An 18,539-nucleotide genomic window follows, 5' to 3' on the forward strand; every position below is an offset into this window, starting at 1 on the left:
TCCCTTCTGACTGCCGCGTTTTAAACCTCTTCCCTCTTTTTGAAAGTTGTGAAAACACTATTGTGGAATTTTTCCTTTGCTGTATGAGCAAATGGGACCACAAAAATATATATTTAATGTATCCTCTCATGCTATAAAAGTTTACCCAACTAGCCTATATGATGACTTCTGTTTCCGAGAAACCCGGAAGTCTGAAAAGGATCGATACAATACTCTAATATTATAACAGTAAATTTAAGTTACCCGTTTTTGATTAAATATAATTAAATGAAAAATAGATTGTAACTGATATATATATTTTTTTTATCTAGTAGCCGACATGCATCGCGTCAAGGCAAGCGCCGATTGGTCTGCGCAGCGCATAAATTGGACCAGCCGAGTCCCCGTAGACCTACTTGTTGCTAGTTCTTGTCTTTCGCGCCAGAGGTTTGCAATTCCCCCTCTCAAATTTTTGTCTGGGTATGACGTGTCGTTTGCATGCACGGCCTTGAAATTATGTTGACCATGGAAGTTCAGATGTTAATGATAGCATTATTGATAAATTGGGAATTTGCAATAACAGTAGCCCATCTTAACAGAGACGATGCTAAAATTGATACAAATCGAGTCGATGAGTCGCTCCAAAAAGCACAGCAGTCTGCCGCAGACGTGGAGAGGCTGTACTTGAGAACTGCTGATGCACGTGAAGATGATTGTGAACTTTATCTAAAAAAATCAACGCCTTCAAGCGAATCGGCAGAAGACTCAATGACCGAATTCACTTTCAAATGCCATGCATGTTTGGCGGATCACAGTTGGGGGAATGCGGACTCAAGCCGAAATGGACCAGTTCCCACACACAATGACGTGTTTAATGAACTTCTCATGGGACCAGTGACCTGGCGATCCTTAAAAAGTAAGATGTTGAGCTAGTACTTAGCACTTAAGAACGTGTGTCATTTTTTTTTTTAAGGTATATTTTAATACTAACTGCGTAAAAACCCGCTTATTCTTTCATCAAGGTCATCAGTGGAATTTGGACGGAGTCGTGGTGTCTGACGTCAATCAACCAGTGTTTCATTGTGGCAATGAACACCTTATGATCAAGTTTTCCATGACTCTGCACTCAAATCCACGCTTGGTTATCAGTAACGGTAAGTACCTGTGAATATTCACTCTGAGCTATAAAGAGGCGAAAGGAAATCGAATCCTGAATAAATTGTCACCACAGACACAAGTGAATGTGTTTGTGTTTATATCATTAACAAATAATAATAAAATGTGTTAACATTGGGCCATCTTAACAGAGACAATGCAGAATTTGATACAAATTGAGCCAATGAGTCGCAGGCTTTACTGTGTATTTTTGTATTTTACTTACTATTTTTAATGTTTTTGAAAGAAGTCTCTTTTGCTTATCAAGCCTGCATTTATTTATACAGAAAAAGAAAAAAAATATTTTGAAATTATTACAATTTAAAATGATTTTCTATTAGTTTTAATATAACTTATTTCTGTGATGAAAACCTGAACTTTCAGCATCATTAACTACTCCAGTCTGTTGAATTTACAATCCTGTGAAAACGGCACCCCTACTTCCTGCGCCCCTGATAGTTTGCTTTTTTTTTTATTTTTTTTTTATTTTTATTTTTTTATTATTGTAAGTTTCTGCTTTTAAATGAGTTCAAAAAGTGCATTAAAACTGGAAGAAACTCGGTCATTCACTAGGCTACAATTAGTACTTATCACAGTAAGTGATAAGTACTATCACTTACGTGTGACGTTTTAATTTTTCACTCTATTACTGAAACACAAAGTTCATGAGTATTTAAAGAGGCAAATTGTTTAGTTTGCTGTTTGCTGCTGAACAACTGGTCAGTACATAAAATGAGCAATTTACAAGAAACATTCTATAAAAATGGTTATTGCAGTCTATTTAGATATGTTAAATTTAGTTTTGCATTAATTTGCAGTAACCATTGTGTGTGAATGTGCTATAGTGTATTATAACATCAAACATTTTTTTTTGTAATCCATTTTCAACGTATCTTTTCAGAGACAAAATGGACTGATTCACCCACACAAAAGCAGTGTCAGTGCATCAAAAGGAATCATGGGCCATCAATGCTACTGGGAGTCCCTTTCAAAGAGTGCTTTGCTCAAAACTGGGTAAGATATTCTGTTAACAGTAGCCTAAATGTCATGCTGCATATTTATCATTTGTCACCTTAATAGACTGGTTTATTCCCTTTTGTTTTTTTTTAAAGCTATGGTCATTTCCATGCAGGACATTTTAGTTCATTAAATAGTATATATTTATCCTGTTAAGTTTTTGCATGTAGATATGGGGCCCTATTTTAACGATCTGAAAAGCAAGTATCAAATGCGAAACGCAAGTAACTTTGTGGGCGGATCTCGGGCGTTGTTGCTATTATACCGGCGGGATAAGTTATTCTTGCGCCCCGACGCAAATCTAAAATTGGTTGGTCTGAAGTAGCTACACTACTCATAGGTGTGGTTTGGGCGTAACGTGAAATAAACCAATCAGAGCGTCATCTCGCATTCCCTTTAAAAGCAGGTGCGCTTGTTCCATGATGGATCGCTATTATAATGACGGATTTGCCAGGCGCACGGCAGGAGCGGTTCACAGCCGAGGAGACCGACGTTCTCGTCAGGGCCGTAAAACAAGTGACATTGTATGGGGATGGGAGAAACTAGGGTTGGGCGATATATCGCATGACATTGTTAGGTGCATCTCGTCAGTAAAGCTGGTTCCTTAATTAGTAGTAAATCGCCATCACCTGCTTTCAAATGGAGCGGCATTTACAACACAGAGCCGTAGTTAACTGACAAGCTGAGCCATATTGCATTAATTATCGCGATATGGCTCAGCTTGTCAGTTAACTACGGCTCTGTTGTAAATGCCGCTCCATTTGAAAGCAGGTGATGGCGATTTACTACTAATCAAGGAACCGGCTTTACTGACGAGATGCACCTAACAATGTCATGCGATTATATCGCCCAGCCCTAGGAGAAACCCTCCCAAATAAGCTTCAGTTAAACAGGTGTATAATAATTTGGGTAAATGTGTAAGCTAGATTTTTATGCCTATTTTTTTTTTTGGACGCCACAATGATTTCCCTCGTGTGGAATATTTTTCCTTGTAATTATGTATGGTTTGCAAAAATGGCAACTGCTGCATCTGTGTAGATGAGAGAAGCAAAGTGTATGCACGCTCTGTACACGCTACATTATGGCCAAGCATGCGCCCTTAAAATAGCATCTGAACGCGCCACTGACTTTAGACTAGGTTTTTCCTGGTCTGTGGCTGAATTGTTTTCTGGAACTGCAAAATGGCATGTGTCCATAGTGCTGGAATTGCTCAAATATAGCACAATTTAAAAATTAATTTAGCTTTATAGTATTTTTCCACTAAACTTTATGACCTAAAAACATACTCCAAGTTAAAAAAATACCATTTTTTAAATTAGTCACATTTCAACATTAGTAAGGTGTTCATTTGAATATTCCCACCCTTACAACAAAGATAATCGTTGCCTTGGATTGATGGTTGAGGTACTCCAACGATGACGGTAGGTTTCCTTTAAACAACGAAAATATTAAGATTATGATTAAGGCCAAGAGGCTTTTTCCTGTTTGTTGAAAAAACGCATCTCTCCATAGTCTTCCAAACAGGGTTGTGTTAAAATGTTGCTGCTGATTTTCAACCAGCTTTGAGCTCACTGACTGTTCTGCACACACTAAGGGTGAAACGAGTGAGAAATCTCATCACGTTTTAGTCTGGCGAGATCTCGTTGCAAAATAAAACCGCAATTGTCTGTGCGCTATAGTACTTTGCTTATGGTTGCTTGCACTTGCACTTATTCTTTGCACTTAAGATTAAGAGAGAACTGTTATTTTTGTTATTTATACAGTTTTTATTTCTATGTCCAATTTGTGAAAAGGCGTTCAATCAAGAGGTCACACACAGCCTCAATCAGAAGTTCTGAAAGCTCATAATTCATGTACGGTAAGATCTGAAGAGACTTATGTGAAATCATACAGGAAAAAAGCCAGTCAGTTGAATTTGTGGCAAAACCTTTTACAGTGCTTGTATATTGTTTTCTTTCATGCATTTGATCATTCATACTCATAAAGTAGAACTGAAATGCAATTCATTAGAAGATTATTAGTTAAAACACTTCAAAATGCATGAACTGTCATTGAGGATTTCTATAAAATATTGTGCAAAAATCTCGTCTCGTTCTTGTGAACCCAATCTCATGTCTTGTCTCGTGAGATAAGTGTCTCGTCACACCCCTAGCACACTCGCAAATGATTGAGAATTTTTTTTTTTTTTTATAACCAACAGTGTAAACGCAGTCTCAATAAGGTTACGTTCAGACTGTCAGACCAAATCAGATTTTTGTGCATATCCAATTGAGATCACATTTTAGCACAAAAAAAAAAACACATTAAATGTGAATACGTTTCGAGCTACATTCATATGTGGCTTGAAATCCTGTTCAAATAGCATTTCTGGAAAGCTGTTTCAGTCTGATCGCTCATCGGATTTCGCATGGTTTGTGACTTTCTCACGCCACAAAACTTAAGGTCAGACGTTGTTATAGAAACAAGTTTGTGACGTTGCAAAGTGCCGGACGAGCAGAAAATGGCTTGCAGCGTGTGTCGGAAATTTAACGCCCATTACTATAACTGAACTTCAGCTCCGGAGGTTTCCTCAGCGATTGTGCACACTTAAGACCGTAACGATGGTGTTGATTGTACAATTTCAATCTGAGCGCGAGTCCGATGATGAAACATGGAAGAACTTACCCGAACCTCCGTTGGAAGGTTGACTTTGAGTAGCGTATCACTGAGAAACGTCTTGCTAGTTTGACGTACATTGAAATGTTGCAGTTGTAATTCCTCCCCATCAGAATTAACAAGTGTATGTCCATGAACAAACTGATGTGTATATTTCTAATTTATTGCAGTTCACATCAGAGAACTGTATCAATATCAGCTCATATGTTAGCCGAGCACTAACGTGAATGAGTAATGATTGTTTTACAAACTTTAATATAACAAAGTTGTAAGAATGACTCGCAATCTGCATTAATGGACAGAATTGGAATATTAGGTAATAGCGGGCCCACAGCTGCTTGGCAGAACTATTTGAGTAAGACAATAATAGCACAAGTTAGCCGAGACCTACACAATATAAAACCCACAATTACATTTTACATGTACATGTTACAACTACAACACCCGGTAGAAAATATATACATCAATATTTAATCATACTTACAGGTTGTGATTCTGAGGAGCAAGCTGGTCCAAATAAACTGGGTACTGACTAGGGGTGTGATGAGATGCTTGGCTCACAATAGGAGACGAGAAAAAAAAAAAAATTCACTGTATTAAGTAATCCTCAATGATGAAATGCATGACTAGAAAAATTGTCTGCTGGTGCATTTGAAATGTTTTAACTAATCATCTTGTAATTAATGTCATTTCAGTTCTACTTTGAGTATGAATGATCATATGCAGTAAAAGATGACAATACTCAAGAACTGTAAAAGGTTTTGCCACAAACTCAACTGACTCGCTTCTCTCCTGTGTGATTTCATACAAGTCTCTTCTGACCTTAGAACTTTACATGATTTGAGCTTCTACAACTTTTGACATACATACTGAAATCCTTTCCACAAATTCATCATAGAAATAAAAACAATGTAAATAAAAATTAACATTCTCTAAGCCTGTTTTAAAAATGTGGGGTATTGAAATTGCGTTTGAATGCGCAATCGCGTTTTACTTGCGCCATCGTGTACTCTGTATAGGGAGCGGCTCGTATTGGATGATGGTGCGTTTCTGAGGTCTGTGAGGCAAGTAGGCTACCATATGCACTGAGTTTCGGTTAATTTATGGGACTAGCTCCAGTTCACGTGCCGGCGCCTCAGTGTTATATTTACTACTTATTAAATCCAAGTAATTGGTTGATGCAACATTGATTAAAATTAAGATACAATTAATACAAAATGAAATTCACTTTAAAGAAAGGCTTAGTGCTTTCTGTTTGAGGTCTCTGTTAAAGTTTTAAAGCTTTAAAGCAGTCTTTTAGTTCCGCTTTAGAGCTGTCACGTCCATAAAAAGTTCCGTAACGCATGTGTATTTCCCTCATTAAATACAAAGGCAAGGCAAGTTTATTTATATAGCACATTTCATACACAATGGCAATTCAAAGTGCTTTACATAGAAGAAATTAAAATAATAAAAAGAAATAAGATTAATTAAAAGAGTTTAGAAGAATACAAAATAAAATACAGTACAAACAGTCGGACGAACATTGGCACAGTGCTCATTCAGTAAATGCATAGTTAAACAGATGTGTTTTGAGTCTGGATTTGAATGTGACTACTGTAGGAGCACGTCTGATCTCCTCTGGAAGCTGGTTCCAGCTGCGGCTGGCATAATAGCTAAAAGCAGATTCTCCATGCTTAGAGTGAACCCTTGGTATTTCAAGCTGATATGATCCTAATGATCTGAGTGATCTGTTGGGTTTATATTCAGTGAGCATATCTGCAATGTATTGAGGTCCTAGGCCATTGAATGATTTATATACCAGTAATAATACTTTAAAATCAATCCTAAATTTAACTGGGAGCCAGTGTAAAGACCTGAGGACTGGTGTGATATGTTCATATTTTCTGGTTCTGCTCAGAATCCTGGCGGCAGCGTTCTGTATGAGCTGCAACTGTCTTATGGGCTTTTTGGGAAGGCCAGTGAGGAGTCCGTTACAATAATCCACCCTGCTGGTGATGAAAGCATGAACAAGTTTCTCTAAGTCTTGTCTGGAAACAAAGCATCTTATTCTTGCTATATTTTTCAGATGATAGTATGCTGATTTAGTTATTGCTTTGACATGACTACTGAAACTAAGGTCTGACTCTAGTGTCACACCAAGATTCCTGACTTGATGTTTAGTTGTTTGACCCCTAGAGTGAAGGTATGCGTTCACCTTGAGAACTTCATCTTTGTTTCCAAACGCAATGACTTCAGTTTTGTCTTTGTTTAACTGAAGAAAGTTTTGACACATCCAACTGTTAACTTCATCAATGCATTGGCACAGGGAGTCAATGGGGCTGTAATCGTTAGGCGATAGGGCTAAGTAGAGCTGTGTGTCGTCTGCATAGCTGTGGTAAGCAATTTGGTTCTATCTCATTATTTGGCTCATTGGGAGCATATACAGGTTGAACAGGAGTGGTGCAAGAATTGAGCCTTGAGGGACTCCGCATGTCATGGATGTCCACTCAGACTTATGGTCTCCTATACTCACATAATAACCTCTCCCATCTAAGTATGACCTGAACCATTTTAGGACTATCCCAGAAAGCCCCACCCAGTTTTCCAGCCTGTCCAGAAGTATGTTGTGATCGACAGTGTCAAATGCAGCACTGAGGTCGAGTAGTACTGAGCCTGAGTCAGTATTTAAGCGAATATCGTTTATTATCTTTATGAGCGCTGTCTCTGTGCTGTGGTGCGGTCGGAAACCAGATTGAAAATTGTCAAAGTATCCATTCGAGCATAAGAATTTGTTCAGCTGATTGAAGACAACTTTTTCAATGATCTTACCTATGAAAGGAAGATTTGAGATCGGTCTATAGTTGCTTAATATGGTCTTATCCAGATTGCTCTTTTTCAGGAGGGGGTTGACAACTGCAGTTTTTAGGGAGTTTGGAAAACTCCCAGAGAGAAGTGAAGCATTTACCACTTCTAGAAGATCTGCTTCTAAACTGTTTAACACACTTTTGAAAAACGATGTGGGAAGTGTGTCAAGAGCGCAGGTTGATGTTTTAAGGTGCTGTACGGTTTCTTCCAAAATTTTGCCATCAATTTCTTTGAAATCAGACATAGTAACTACTTTCTCAGGTGGTTTGATCTGTCTGACCCCAGCGCAAGTCAAGGATGTGCTGATCACCTTTCTGATATTATTGATTTTCTCAGAGAAGAAAGAAGCAAACTCACTGCACTTGCTGTCTGAGAGCATTTCACTGGGAATCTGGCTTGGGGGGTTTGTCAGTCTCTCTACAGTAGCAAAAAGAGTGCGTGTGTTGTTTAAATTGCTGTTTATAATATTTGAGAAGAAAGTCTGTCTAGCTTTGCCTAGTTCCATATTGAAAGCATGAAGGCTGTCTTTGTAGATGTTATAATGGACTACAAGTTTTGTCTTCCGCCACATGCGCTCTGCTTTTCTGCATTGTCTTTTCATATTTTGCACTGCTGTTGAGTTTCTCCAAGGTGCCTTTTGTCTGCCACTCTTCTTCCTGACTTTAACAGGAGCAATATCATCAATTACACCTTTAACTTTTGAGTTAAAAGAATCAAGGAGAAAATCAACAGAGTCTGCAGATATGCTTGGTGTTAAGGATATAGCCTTCATAAATAGGACACTAGTGTTCTCATTTAAGCATCTCTTCTTGACAGACACAGATCTAGCTTCAGTGGCAGGAGAGATCAATATATCAAAGAAAATACAGAAATGATCAGACAGTGCTACATCCTTAATAACAATCGATGAAATGTTTAGACCCTTACTGATAAGTAAATCTAAAGTCCACGATTGTGTGTGGGTCCATGTACATGCTGAGTCGGATCAAAAGTTTTTAAAACAGTTTTGATTTCTTTTGCCATATTGTTTTCTCCATTATCTATATGGATGTTAAAATCTCCAGTAATGGCAAAACAGTCAAACTCTGAGGTAATTGTTGATAACAGTTCTGTAAAGTCCTCAGCAAAGGCTGGAGAGTATTTTGGAGGCCTGTAAATGATAAGTAAAATGCGTGGAGCACCTTTTAACACAATACCCAGATATTCGAAAGACAAGTAATTCCCAAATGATATTTGCTTACATTGATAGATATCTTTAAAAACACTCATAAAAGTAAAGTTAGGAGGGGCTGCTTCATTGAGGATTGTTGCACTGTAGCTGTCTTCTAGCCAGGTTTCATTTAGAAGCATAAAATCCAGGTTGTTTGTGGTTATTAAGTCGTTGACTAGAAGTGATTTATTTTTAAGTGAGCGAATGTTTAAAAGAGCTAACTTAACAGACTTACTTTTCCCCACAGCAATATTAGTTTGACGTGTAATAGGCACCAGATTAGTTGGGTTTGCTGTACGGCTATTGAAGGCCTTAGACTTTCTATCATGTAATAGAACAGCAATAGAGAAAGATACAGGCACACTGGGTTCCCGCTTGTTTTGTAAACATTTGAGAAAGTTACTGTTATCAGAGCGGGGACCCGACACATATCACTGAGAGCTGGTATCAGTTGTTTTTGGTTCACCTCGAGCAGATGGAGGAGGGTGTGGGCCCTGGCGTTGTGGCAGAGGCCGAAGAGCTCTCACAGGAGGAGGGGGAGGGCGAGCTGGGCCCGCAGGCTTTGGTGGTAGTGGTGCCTGTCTTTTTTTAGTTGGTATCTGGGGGCTTGCAGCAAAAGAGTGGGATAGTCTGGTTCCAGCATGCACCAGTTCTTCCATTTTCTGTGAGAAGCACAGTAGTGGCGTTGCAGGGGAGAGGGAGAAAGTGTCTGGTGAGAGGGGCTGTTGCTCTGGTGTTATAGGAGGCTGTAATATGCTGTCCTGGCTTCCCTGGCTGTTTTCCAGGAAGTCGTCCTTGGGTGCTGAATCTTCAAGCAGTTCTGATATGGCTGTCTGTGGTGAGCTCTGTGTGCAGGGCTCAGCTGAGATTGTGTCCGTGAGCAGAGGTTGTTGTGGCGGAGTGGTGTTATCATGTCCATTTTGCTGCTGAAGTGAAGTCCCGTGGTCATTCATACTGTGTCCAGGTGTGTGTGTGCCATTCAGATTGAGTGGAGTGGCACAAACCGCAGAAGGATGATTTAGGGAGAAGTAGATATTGTCCTTTAACACTCTTGAACCAAGTTTGTTTGGGTGATGGCCGTCCCGATGAAACAGTTGTCGTTGACTCCAGAAAAGATTGAAATTGTCAATGAAGTTCACTGCTTTTATATTGCAGGTTTTTTGCAGCCATGTATTTAGCCCAAGCAACCGTGAAAACCTGTTTGTTCCTCTTGCTGGGAGAGGTCCACTGATGAATGTTTGAACTTTCAGTCTTTTAAGTGTTTCAAAAAGTTCATTGAAATCCTTCTTAAGGAGTTCTGACTGCTCTTTATGTATATCATTCTTCCCCACATGTATGATGAGTCGATTTGCAGTCTTATGTTTCATCAGAATGTTCTGAAGTTCCCTGTTTATATCAGAAGTTGTTGCTTGTGGAAGGCAGCACGTAGTTGTATCCCTGTTGCTAATGTTTCTGATTATGGAGTCCCCCACTATCAGAGTCCTGGGCTCGGCTGTGCTCTGAGCTGAGTGCCGCTGTCTGCTCGACCTTGAGCGCCAGTTAGCATCAGTGTTAGCTACTGGCCTATTCAGTCTGTGTTCGATCACATTCATCACATTTGTGGATTCCTCATTTACATTCATTAGTACTTCAAATCTGTTCTCAAGATGTATAGGCAGTGGTAGGAGGCCAGTGTTTGCAATCCTTGTCAGAGCTGTATCTGGGGTAGAGGATGCTACTGCGGTAATATGTGATGCTCGTGACAATCTGATGTCTCGAGTGCCTTTGGGTTTAGCTCCCTGTTTGTGCCATCGATTAGTAAGTCGATCGGCTTGTTTCTCTACCTGTCGAGGAGTACTAGTTTCATGGGACTCACCGGCTGTATGCTGAGGGTGTCCATGACGAAGCTCTGTTGTGTGCTCCGTCTGGTTTGGTGGTCCCGTAAGTAACTTTGTTTCTAGAACTGCAATCCTTTGTAAAAGTCTGTGGCAGTTAGTGCAGCAAGTAGATTCCAGAAGAGGCATTTTCTCTTATCCTTGTAGGCAGTTGTGTTTTCCTTTCCCGGTATGTAAGCTGGTCGGGTAAAAGAATTCTCAGTTTTTGTAGTAATCCAAACTTTGTCGTATGAGCACTGTGCTGATTTGCTGAAGTTAAAATTAGGTGATAAAAGGAAATAAAATAAAGGAAATCAAATATAGAAAAAATAGGAGATAGGAGATAAAATGTAAAAGCGATAGAGCAAAGCGCGGAGCAGTAAGCAAGAGCGTCCGAACAGTAGCTGAGCAGGAAGTAACGCATAAGTAACCATATGCACTGAGTTTCGGCTAATTTATGGGACTAGCTCCATAAGCGACCGTTATCCAACTGAATTAAATGGTTTTTATTTCTATAAGAAGCAAAACGACAGTGGAGGCGTAATGTAAACGTAGTGTAAACTGGCATATTCTATCCTAATTTCACTTTCACACTCAGTCTCAGTATCATCTCGTCAAATTTTTATCTCGTTACTCCCTTAGTACTGACCCATCTTTCAAGAGCAAGCGTGTTGAACTCCCTGAGATTTGAGACGCAGTCATCATGATGTAGCAAATTAGCTCGATGAAATATTAATAACTGGTTATAATTATGAATATTTGGATCAGTTAATATAACTTAATGTTGTAAATGAATATTACAATCAATTAACCTGTTTGTCTCGTGAACACTCAGTGTTAATTGTTTAATTCTAAGAAATGTACATTTCCGGGGCATGGGAAATGTCTTTCTTTACAGTACAACTAAGAGCAAGTAGTCAAGATCTATGATTAGAGACTCCAGATATGAGCTTGAGACACGGACAACTTTACGTGTGACATGACCAAGATTGTATTAGCTAGACTAAACCCTTAAACTACTCTAACATACATATACATACATGCATACAGTCTACCAAGGGAAAGAGAGCTGAAGCAGAATACAGGAAAGCAAGAATTTATAGCATTGTTTAAAATTCAGCAGATTCAAATTCAGCTAACACACCCTTTTTTAAAAGGGGTAAGGATACTTAATGTATCAAATGAGACTAAGTTTGATACTTGCATGTCTCGGCCATTTTTAATTAAACTGTCCTAATGCAATTTCTTGAGGCTCCAGGTGATCTTTGCTGATGTTGTCTTGATGAGAGAACCAGTGGTAGTCAGAGGATCTTTGGTGAATGGAAAGACAAGGCTGCAGCCTGGCACAAGCTTGGGTCCTTAAACTTCTAGTTCAGTCAATCTTCACATCAGGATTCCAGAAAAGGACTAAGAGTAAGAAGGCTGATCCTGTGAATTTTTGTTTTGTTTTTTTTAAGCGTGAAGATGTCGCACCCTCAGGAGGTGTGTGAGCCGATATGTTTTCCCTTTGGAGGGACATTTTTACGACCCATTGTGTTCTAGCAGGGCATTTTAATATGTAATTTCATTGGGTGTTTAAGAAAAGAATCTTCAAGATTCTTATAATACTAATGCGTCACAAAGTTAGCAAAGTGTAATGTAAATTAACAAAATGGGGGATGAAGATTGGGGTTTATAGACCAAACATGCCACACATGATTTTGGTAAACTATAGTATGCCAAGTCTGAAACATTAACCCAATAGAGTTTACAAGAATACATAGGCCAAACCACATAAAAGGAAAATCATGAGATGGGAAAATTAGATACATGTTTATACATTTCTTAAGTGGTAATATATAGGATTAACGGTTTATTTCTCCTTCTCATGAAGAATTGAGTCAACTCTCTGGAAATTCCTTCTGGGGTCATAAAACTCTTATCAGTCTAGATGTGTCCTGTGTGTTCGATTCATATGTGATGTTAGTTTTGGGGGAAGTTTCATAGACCTTTGTTAGAGTGAGTTTGCTGGATTATTCATTAAATATACTGAATTTGTGTGTTTGACTGGTCCAGATGCTACAATGAACACAAAAGATTGGGATTGTAGTTGTACTGCTTTGGTATCATTGAAAAATTTTAACCCCTGATTCTTTGCAGCTTCATTCGGAAGTGAAAATTAAACTATTTTTACATTTTACGGACAACGTAGAACAGGCAGGCATTGTGAAAATGTTACCCAGTGACGTGTAGCCTTAAAGGGGCTCCATGTGTTGGAGAATTTTCCCTTGATTCATGTCTAAGTATGATGCAATGAAAATGACAAGCATGAAAAAATAGGTCTGAAAAAGATGAGAGAATGGAAAAATACCCAGAAATGCAGGGTGTCAAAATACAGTATGAAACAAAGCACCATTATGTGAGGTTTGACCAATTGAGAAGACATGTCTAACTGTGTCAGGGTCCCCAGGCGTGACAGAGGGGAAGAGATAGATTTGAGGGTATCCATTGGAGACTTGGTGATATGAAAAAAGTATAAAAAATGAGTGCTAGATATTGTAACTTCATAATGTCCAGCTGGCTTCTCCTTTATTGTTTGTACAATAAAATTAATTCTTCTGACCTGGAACCTCGACTCTGAGAAACCTCGAGACCTGAACCAAAAAGAACTTTGAATTTGCCACAAGACATGTAACTTTATTTATTTTTTTATTTTTTTAAACTCTAAAGCATAAAAATACTAATGTTTGCAGATATTTAGGAAACAAGTTCACATGCTTGTTTCTCTGAAAAACACTTCTACAGCCAGGGTTACTTTAAAAATGTATTCCGTTACAGTTACAAATTACTTAATAAAAAAAGTATTCAGTAACGTAATCCAAGTACTATAATATGAAAGTAATGTAACTGATTACTTATGGATTACTTCAAGGTCACGTATATAAAGTCAAGCAAGAAGAAATATTATTTAAAAAAAAAAAAACTTTTATTTATTAAGAATTTGGTCCAGTGCACAATATTTGCAAAATATACACACAGGCCTGAATATATATTTATGTAAAGGGCTATACAGACATCTAGTGGCTAATGTATGGTATTACAGATTTTGTTTTATTTTTAACTTACTTTTAACAAAAAAATTAAAACACATTTAAAAATTTTACACAATCTACATATTTTATTTTAAAATAGGCCTACATGTTGACTAAAGCCGTGATCTTTCTTAATTTGCCTGACTGAACCTGGGGCGTTGACAGTGGGAGTTCCCCTACGACCTTACCTAGACAGCGAACTTCCCGTTACGTGAGAAAAGATTAAGAAAGGACATTTTGGGTACTAAAAAAGTGACTCCTAATTTCTACAAAATAGCAGCGGAATTTCCATGAATTAAAAGCGATTTTACCCGCAGGCAGCATCGTTTCTACTAGCAGCAGTGATTCAATCTGCGTCACTCTGAGGAGATTGTAGAAAGCTGTTATTTGCACATGCACCAGCGGGTGGCACACGTGAGTCATTACTGGCAACAGAACCAGGAACTACTGGATAATCAAGCAGCGCTTAATATAGTGTTATTATGCCAAAATATTTATTTAGTTTTAAATGAAACCATTGTAATCCTGAAAGTATTCCCCCTTTTTTCAAAATGTAACTATAATCTGATTACTACTTTTTTTGACGTAACTGTAACGGATTACAGTTACTGGATTTTTGTATCCTGATTACATAACGCCGTTACATGTATTCCGTTACTCCCCAACCCTGTCTACAGCCAGTTATTTTACTTATTGTTTTACACGTTCCGTGTTGTCAGTCGGATTTTGTTTTGGTCTGTGTGTTCTTGTCCACTGCCTGTTCACCCAATAGTATTTCGACACCCCCGGATGCCACTTGGCAGAGAACACAGCGTGTCGCAGCCTTGGAAACGAGTAAACAAACTGGTCAGAGATTGCAGATTCCACGCAACCAAAAGCCTCTGTAGCCATCTAAAAATCTTTATGAACGAGAGCATATTAACATGCGGATAAATCAACTCATTAACTTACAATCTGTAAGTCTCCTCGGTTTTCATCGTCAATTGCGCTCACTCCTGTTGAGTGTCCTCAAACTGGCAACCCGTGTGAGCGTCGAGACTGAGGAGGGGGCGGGGGAAACAACGGTCTCTGATATTTTGAATTTGCCCTGCAGTACCTATTTGTCAGAGGGATTAGAATTCCTGGTGACTCGTTTAAGTGGTTCAGGGTCAATTCTTTCTTTTGGGAGACAATAACTTTATATATTTTACACTTCCGATTTTACAACTTTTCAGACCGTTTACATTCACAGACAGCTATATTACACGCTGCAAGAAAGGTAATATTAGAAAAAGCATAATAGAGGCACTTTAAATTTAGGCTTCGCACTTTAAATTTAGGCTTCACACTTACAAATGATGCTGTTACTAACACTGGTCTGCATTTGTGTGTATATACTAGAGATCCTCCGATCAGGTTTTTTGCAGCTGATTACAGATTTTTCTTACCCCATTGGCAGATCATCATGTTTTGCTTGTTTTAAGCAAAAACTCAATTTTAAGTGTTTCACTCAATTTTAAGATATTAAGTCTCTTGTTTTCTGGGGAAATAAATTAAAAAAAATTATTTCCCCGGAAAACAAGACTTAATATCTTATGTCATTTTACCACTTTGTTAACGTTATGCATCTTTATTTAAGAAATGTTTGATATTTGGACTGGAAACAAGACAAAAATACTAATTAAGAAAAGCATTTTTTGCAGTGTAATAACTGAACTTGTCACAGTTTTGTTGCAAAGCACAATATTATGGTGAAATTAGATCTTGTGTTTGAGTTAAAACCGAATTATTGTTAAGCATAGCAAGAATCATAGCAAAAAGGATAACAAATAAGAGTTATACCCACCAATTAATATTGCCCCTTCATTCATGACATGGATACCGTAATCATACAGAGAAAACATAGTTGCATACCTTTATCTTTCGCTCGTTTCTAAATTGGACACCTGATGGCTTTGACCTTTCTTGTCCATCTCTTATTGGCACTCGACATCGACAATCAACAGATTTCCCCTGATCCCCCCCATACCAACTGTCACTCACGAGTCACGACCAGAAGTCAAGACTAAACCAATTCACCTTGGTGGTGGTGACCAAGTAATCGTTTTGTATTACCTATTTTTATTCAGACCATTCAGAAAAACAAAAATGTGCAGGAAATATAGAGGCCTGTATTTATAATATTATGAATGAAATGTGCGTTATTTGGAAGAAAGTCGAGGTGTGACTGACTTAGATAACTATATGGATCCCCCCCCCCCCTTGTCCGTTCCATTTGGGAGAGACCCAGAGGTGAACTGTCATCCGCGCCCGCGCCTCCGCGCCCCCTCCCCTTTCCCCTTCTCAAACAAACAGCTTCTGTGCGCGGCATCTTCTCAGCAAGCAGGGGCGCCTGCAGCTGCAGGGGACGCAAATTTGCCAATTCCCCACACAGTGAAATGATAGATAATAGAAAACCGCTTCGCGGCGCAGATTTTTTTTTTTTTTTCATTTTTTTTTTTTTTCGTGCCGGCGGCGCTGCCCCCCCAAAAATGCCGCCCCGGGCGATTGCCCGGTTCGCCCGTGCCTAAAACCGCTACTGGCTGTTGGATTTAGAATTTCATGAAAAATAACGTTCATGTTCACACTGCCCCAGCAGACAGAAAAACGCTGATTGAGTTTGTCGGGTGAAAACAAACCTCGGCTAACGCCAACGGGAAACGCTGATCCGACAACACCCAACAAACGGGTTTATTGGTGTTGGTCTGTGCGGTGTGAATTTGCCTCTAATTGAACTAAATTAGTCTGTTGCAAAAATCATCAGGAATATTATTCATCAAGTGCTGAGTGTCATTCCTATGTCCTACTTAAGTTGGAAAGGCAGGATTCTTATAAATTCAAGCTGTCATGCTTTTTTTTTTTTTGTGCGTTCAAGGTGTGCTCAGAACCCATCTCTTAGATTGTGCGCGCACACATCAAACAAGCACGGTTTCGCTGCTTACTGCGCGTGAGCCTTGCGATTTGTTGAATCACAAGGCTTAAAGGCATTGTATCTTGTAGGGCTGTAACGATATGCGATATGAAACTGAAATCGCGACACTCAGATCCACGAACCTGTGTCGCGGTGTGAGAAGGCAGAATTGCGACACATCCCTTCCAACTCCAAGAGATATCCTTCCCGTCCAGATCCAGTGCTACCACATCTTTAAATTACTATTAGTATTATTTGACGTTAACATTATAAAATACGTAGACTTGCACCACAACTAGTTGAGGATAAATTCTTTAAAATTGGGCAATTCCAGCATTATGGACTTGACTTTTGCAGTCAAAACTTGTCATATAAATTATCAGAAAATGCATTTAATACCAATATATTGAAACGTCTGTTTATATATCCATACTGCCTTAATAAAGGATTCCAGACATTAGAATAATATCAGTCTACACATGCGTTTTGTATTTAATGAGGGAAATACACATGCGTTACGGAACTTTTTATGGACGTGACAGCTCTAAAGCGGAACTAAAAGACTGCTTTAAAGCTTTAAAACTTTAACAGAGACCTCAAACAGAAAGCACTAAGCCTTTCTTTAAAGTGAATTTCATTTTGTATTAATTGTATCTTAATTTTAATCAATGTTGCATCAACCAATTGCTTGGATTTAATAAGTAGTAAATATAACACTGAGGCGCCGGCACGTGAACTGGAGCTAGTCCCATAAATTAACCGAAACTCAGTGCATATGGTAGCCTACTTGCCTCACAGACCTCAGAAATATATCTAAAGAAAACAAAATTGCTCTCTGCTTATGTAATCCGTATGAAATGTGCATTTCTCTCTGGCGCGTTCACTACTGCGAAGATTGCGAGTCAGCATCGTCAACTTCATCTTTGCAGCAAGATGCACTCAAATCGTGATCCGAACCGAATCGTGGGTTTGGTGTATCGTTATAGCCCTAGTATCTTGAGACCGCATAGCAACTCCATTGCTGATGACACGACTGTGGCTCTAAAGTCTGACGTCATCAATTTGCGATTGGATTGTGAAATCGGCCAATTTTAGTGACTCCTGAATAGTCAAAGATTGTGATTATCAGCCAATGCAGATTTATTGAAGCATCCCTAGTATATACGGTGTATATTCAGTTCCTCAATGCACCTGCTGTTGATAAATTTGAGTTCCTTGCCCCATGAACAAAAGTTAAACTGCCTGTTTAATTCCTCAGATTCAAGGCAAAAGGATGTTCTACTCTGTAAGAGTACTTTACTTTGATCGCCTTTTAATGAGGACATTTTCCGGCATTGCTACCTGTCATTCTGCCATCCTGCCACATGATATACCTTCTACAGGAGAATCACCCGAAGTTATCTGTGGAAAGGCATATGTGATTGTAAAACTACTAGCCAAGACGATTAAAAATGTTAAAGTTTTGGGTGAGTACTTGTTACTGATGAGTTATACCAATACTTTTGGACTGTCGCAGTTTAATGTAACATTCCAACTATAATAATGATGATGCAAAGAACAAATGTAAAATAGCAACTGTTTTGAAAGAAATATTTATGAGCAGTAAAAGACAATTCCTGTCAACCTTTTTTCTCAAGATGTGTCCAGGCAATTGCCTCGTCCAGTCCTTTGGAAAAGTCACCATATTGTGTACGTCAAAGTGAAACGCTCAGCGATTGAGGTATGAACCGGTTTCACTGAACAATTGTTTTGCTACAGTTTAAGTTTTGTTGTCTCTACTTATTTTGCAATCTATTTATTGATTGATTTTTGCCAACTCTCTA

The 18,539-nt window shown here is 38.7% G+C and overlaps 1 protein-coding gene across 1 annotated transcript in view; it reads left to right on the forward strand.

The window, feature by feature from the left end:
- The first annotated feature begins 406 nt into the window (after window positions 1-406).
- Window positions 407-18,539, forward strand: part of LOC311306326 (uncharacterized protein) — a 45,634-nt gene continuing 27,501 nt past the window's right edge. Inside the window, exons 1-5 of the mRNA XM_084434660.1 lie at window positions 407-895; window positions 1,002-1,133; window positions 2,036-2,148; window positions 17,975-18,182; window positions 18,354-18,436. Coding sequence (XP_084290786.1) covers window positions 478-895; window positions 1,002-1,133; window positions 2,036-2,148; window positions 17,975-18,182; window positions 18,354-18,436 — 954 coding nt within the window. The 5' untranslated portion in view covers window positions 407-477. The remainder of the gene's footprint in view (window positions 896-1,001; window positions 1,134-2,035; window positions 2,149-17,974; window positions 18,183-18,353; window positions 18,437-18,539) is intronic.

Source organism: Rutilus rutilus (assembly GCF_951802725.1).
Source record: "Rutilus rutilus genome assembly, chromosome: 16".
NCBI classification, from domain to species: domain Eukaryota; kingdom Metazoa; phylum Chordata; class Actinopteri; order Cypriniformes; family Leuciscidae; genus Rutilus; species Rutilus rutilus.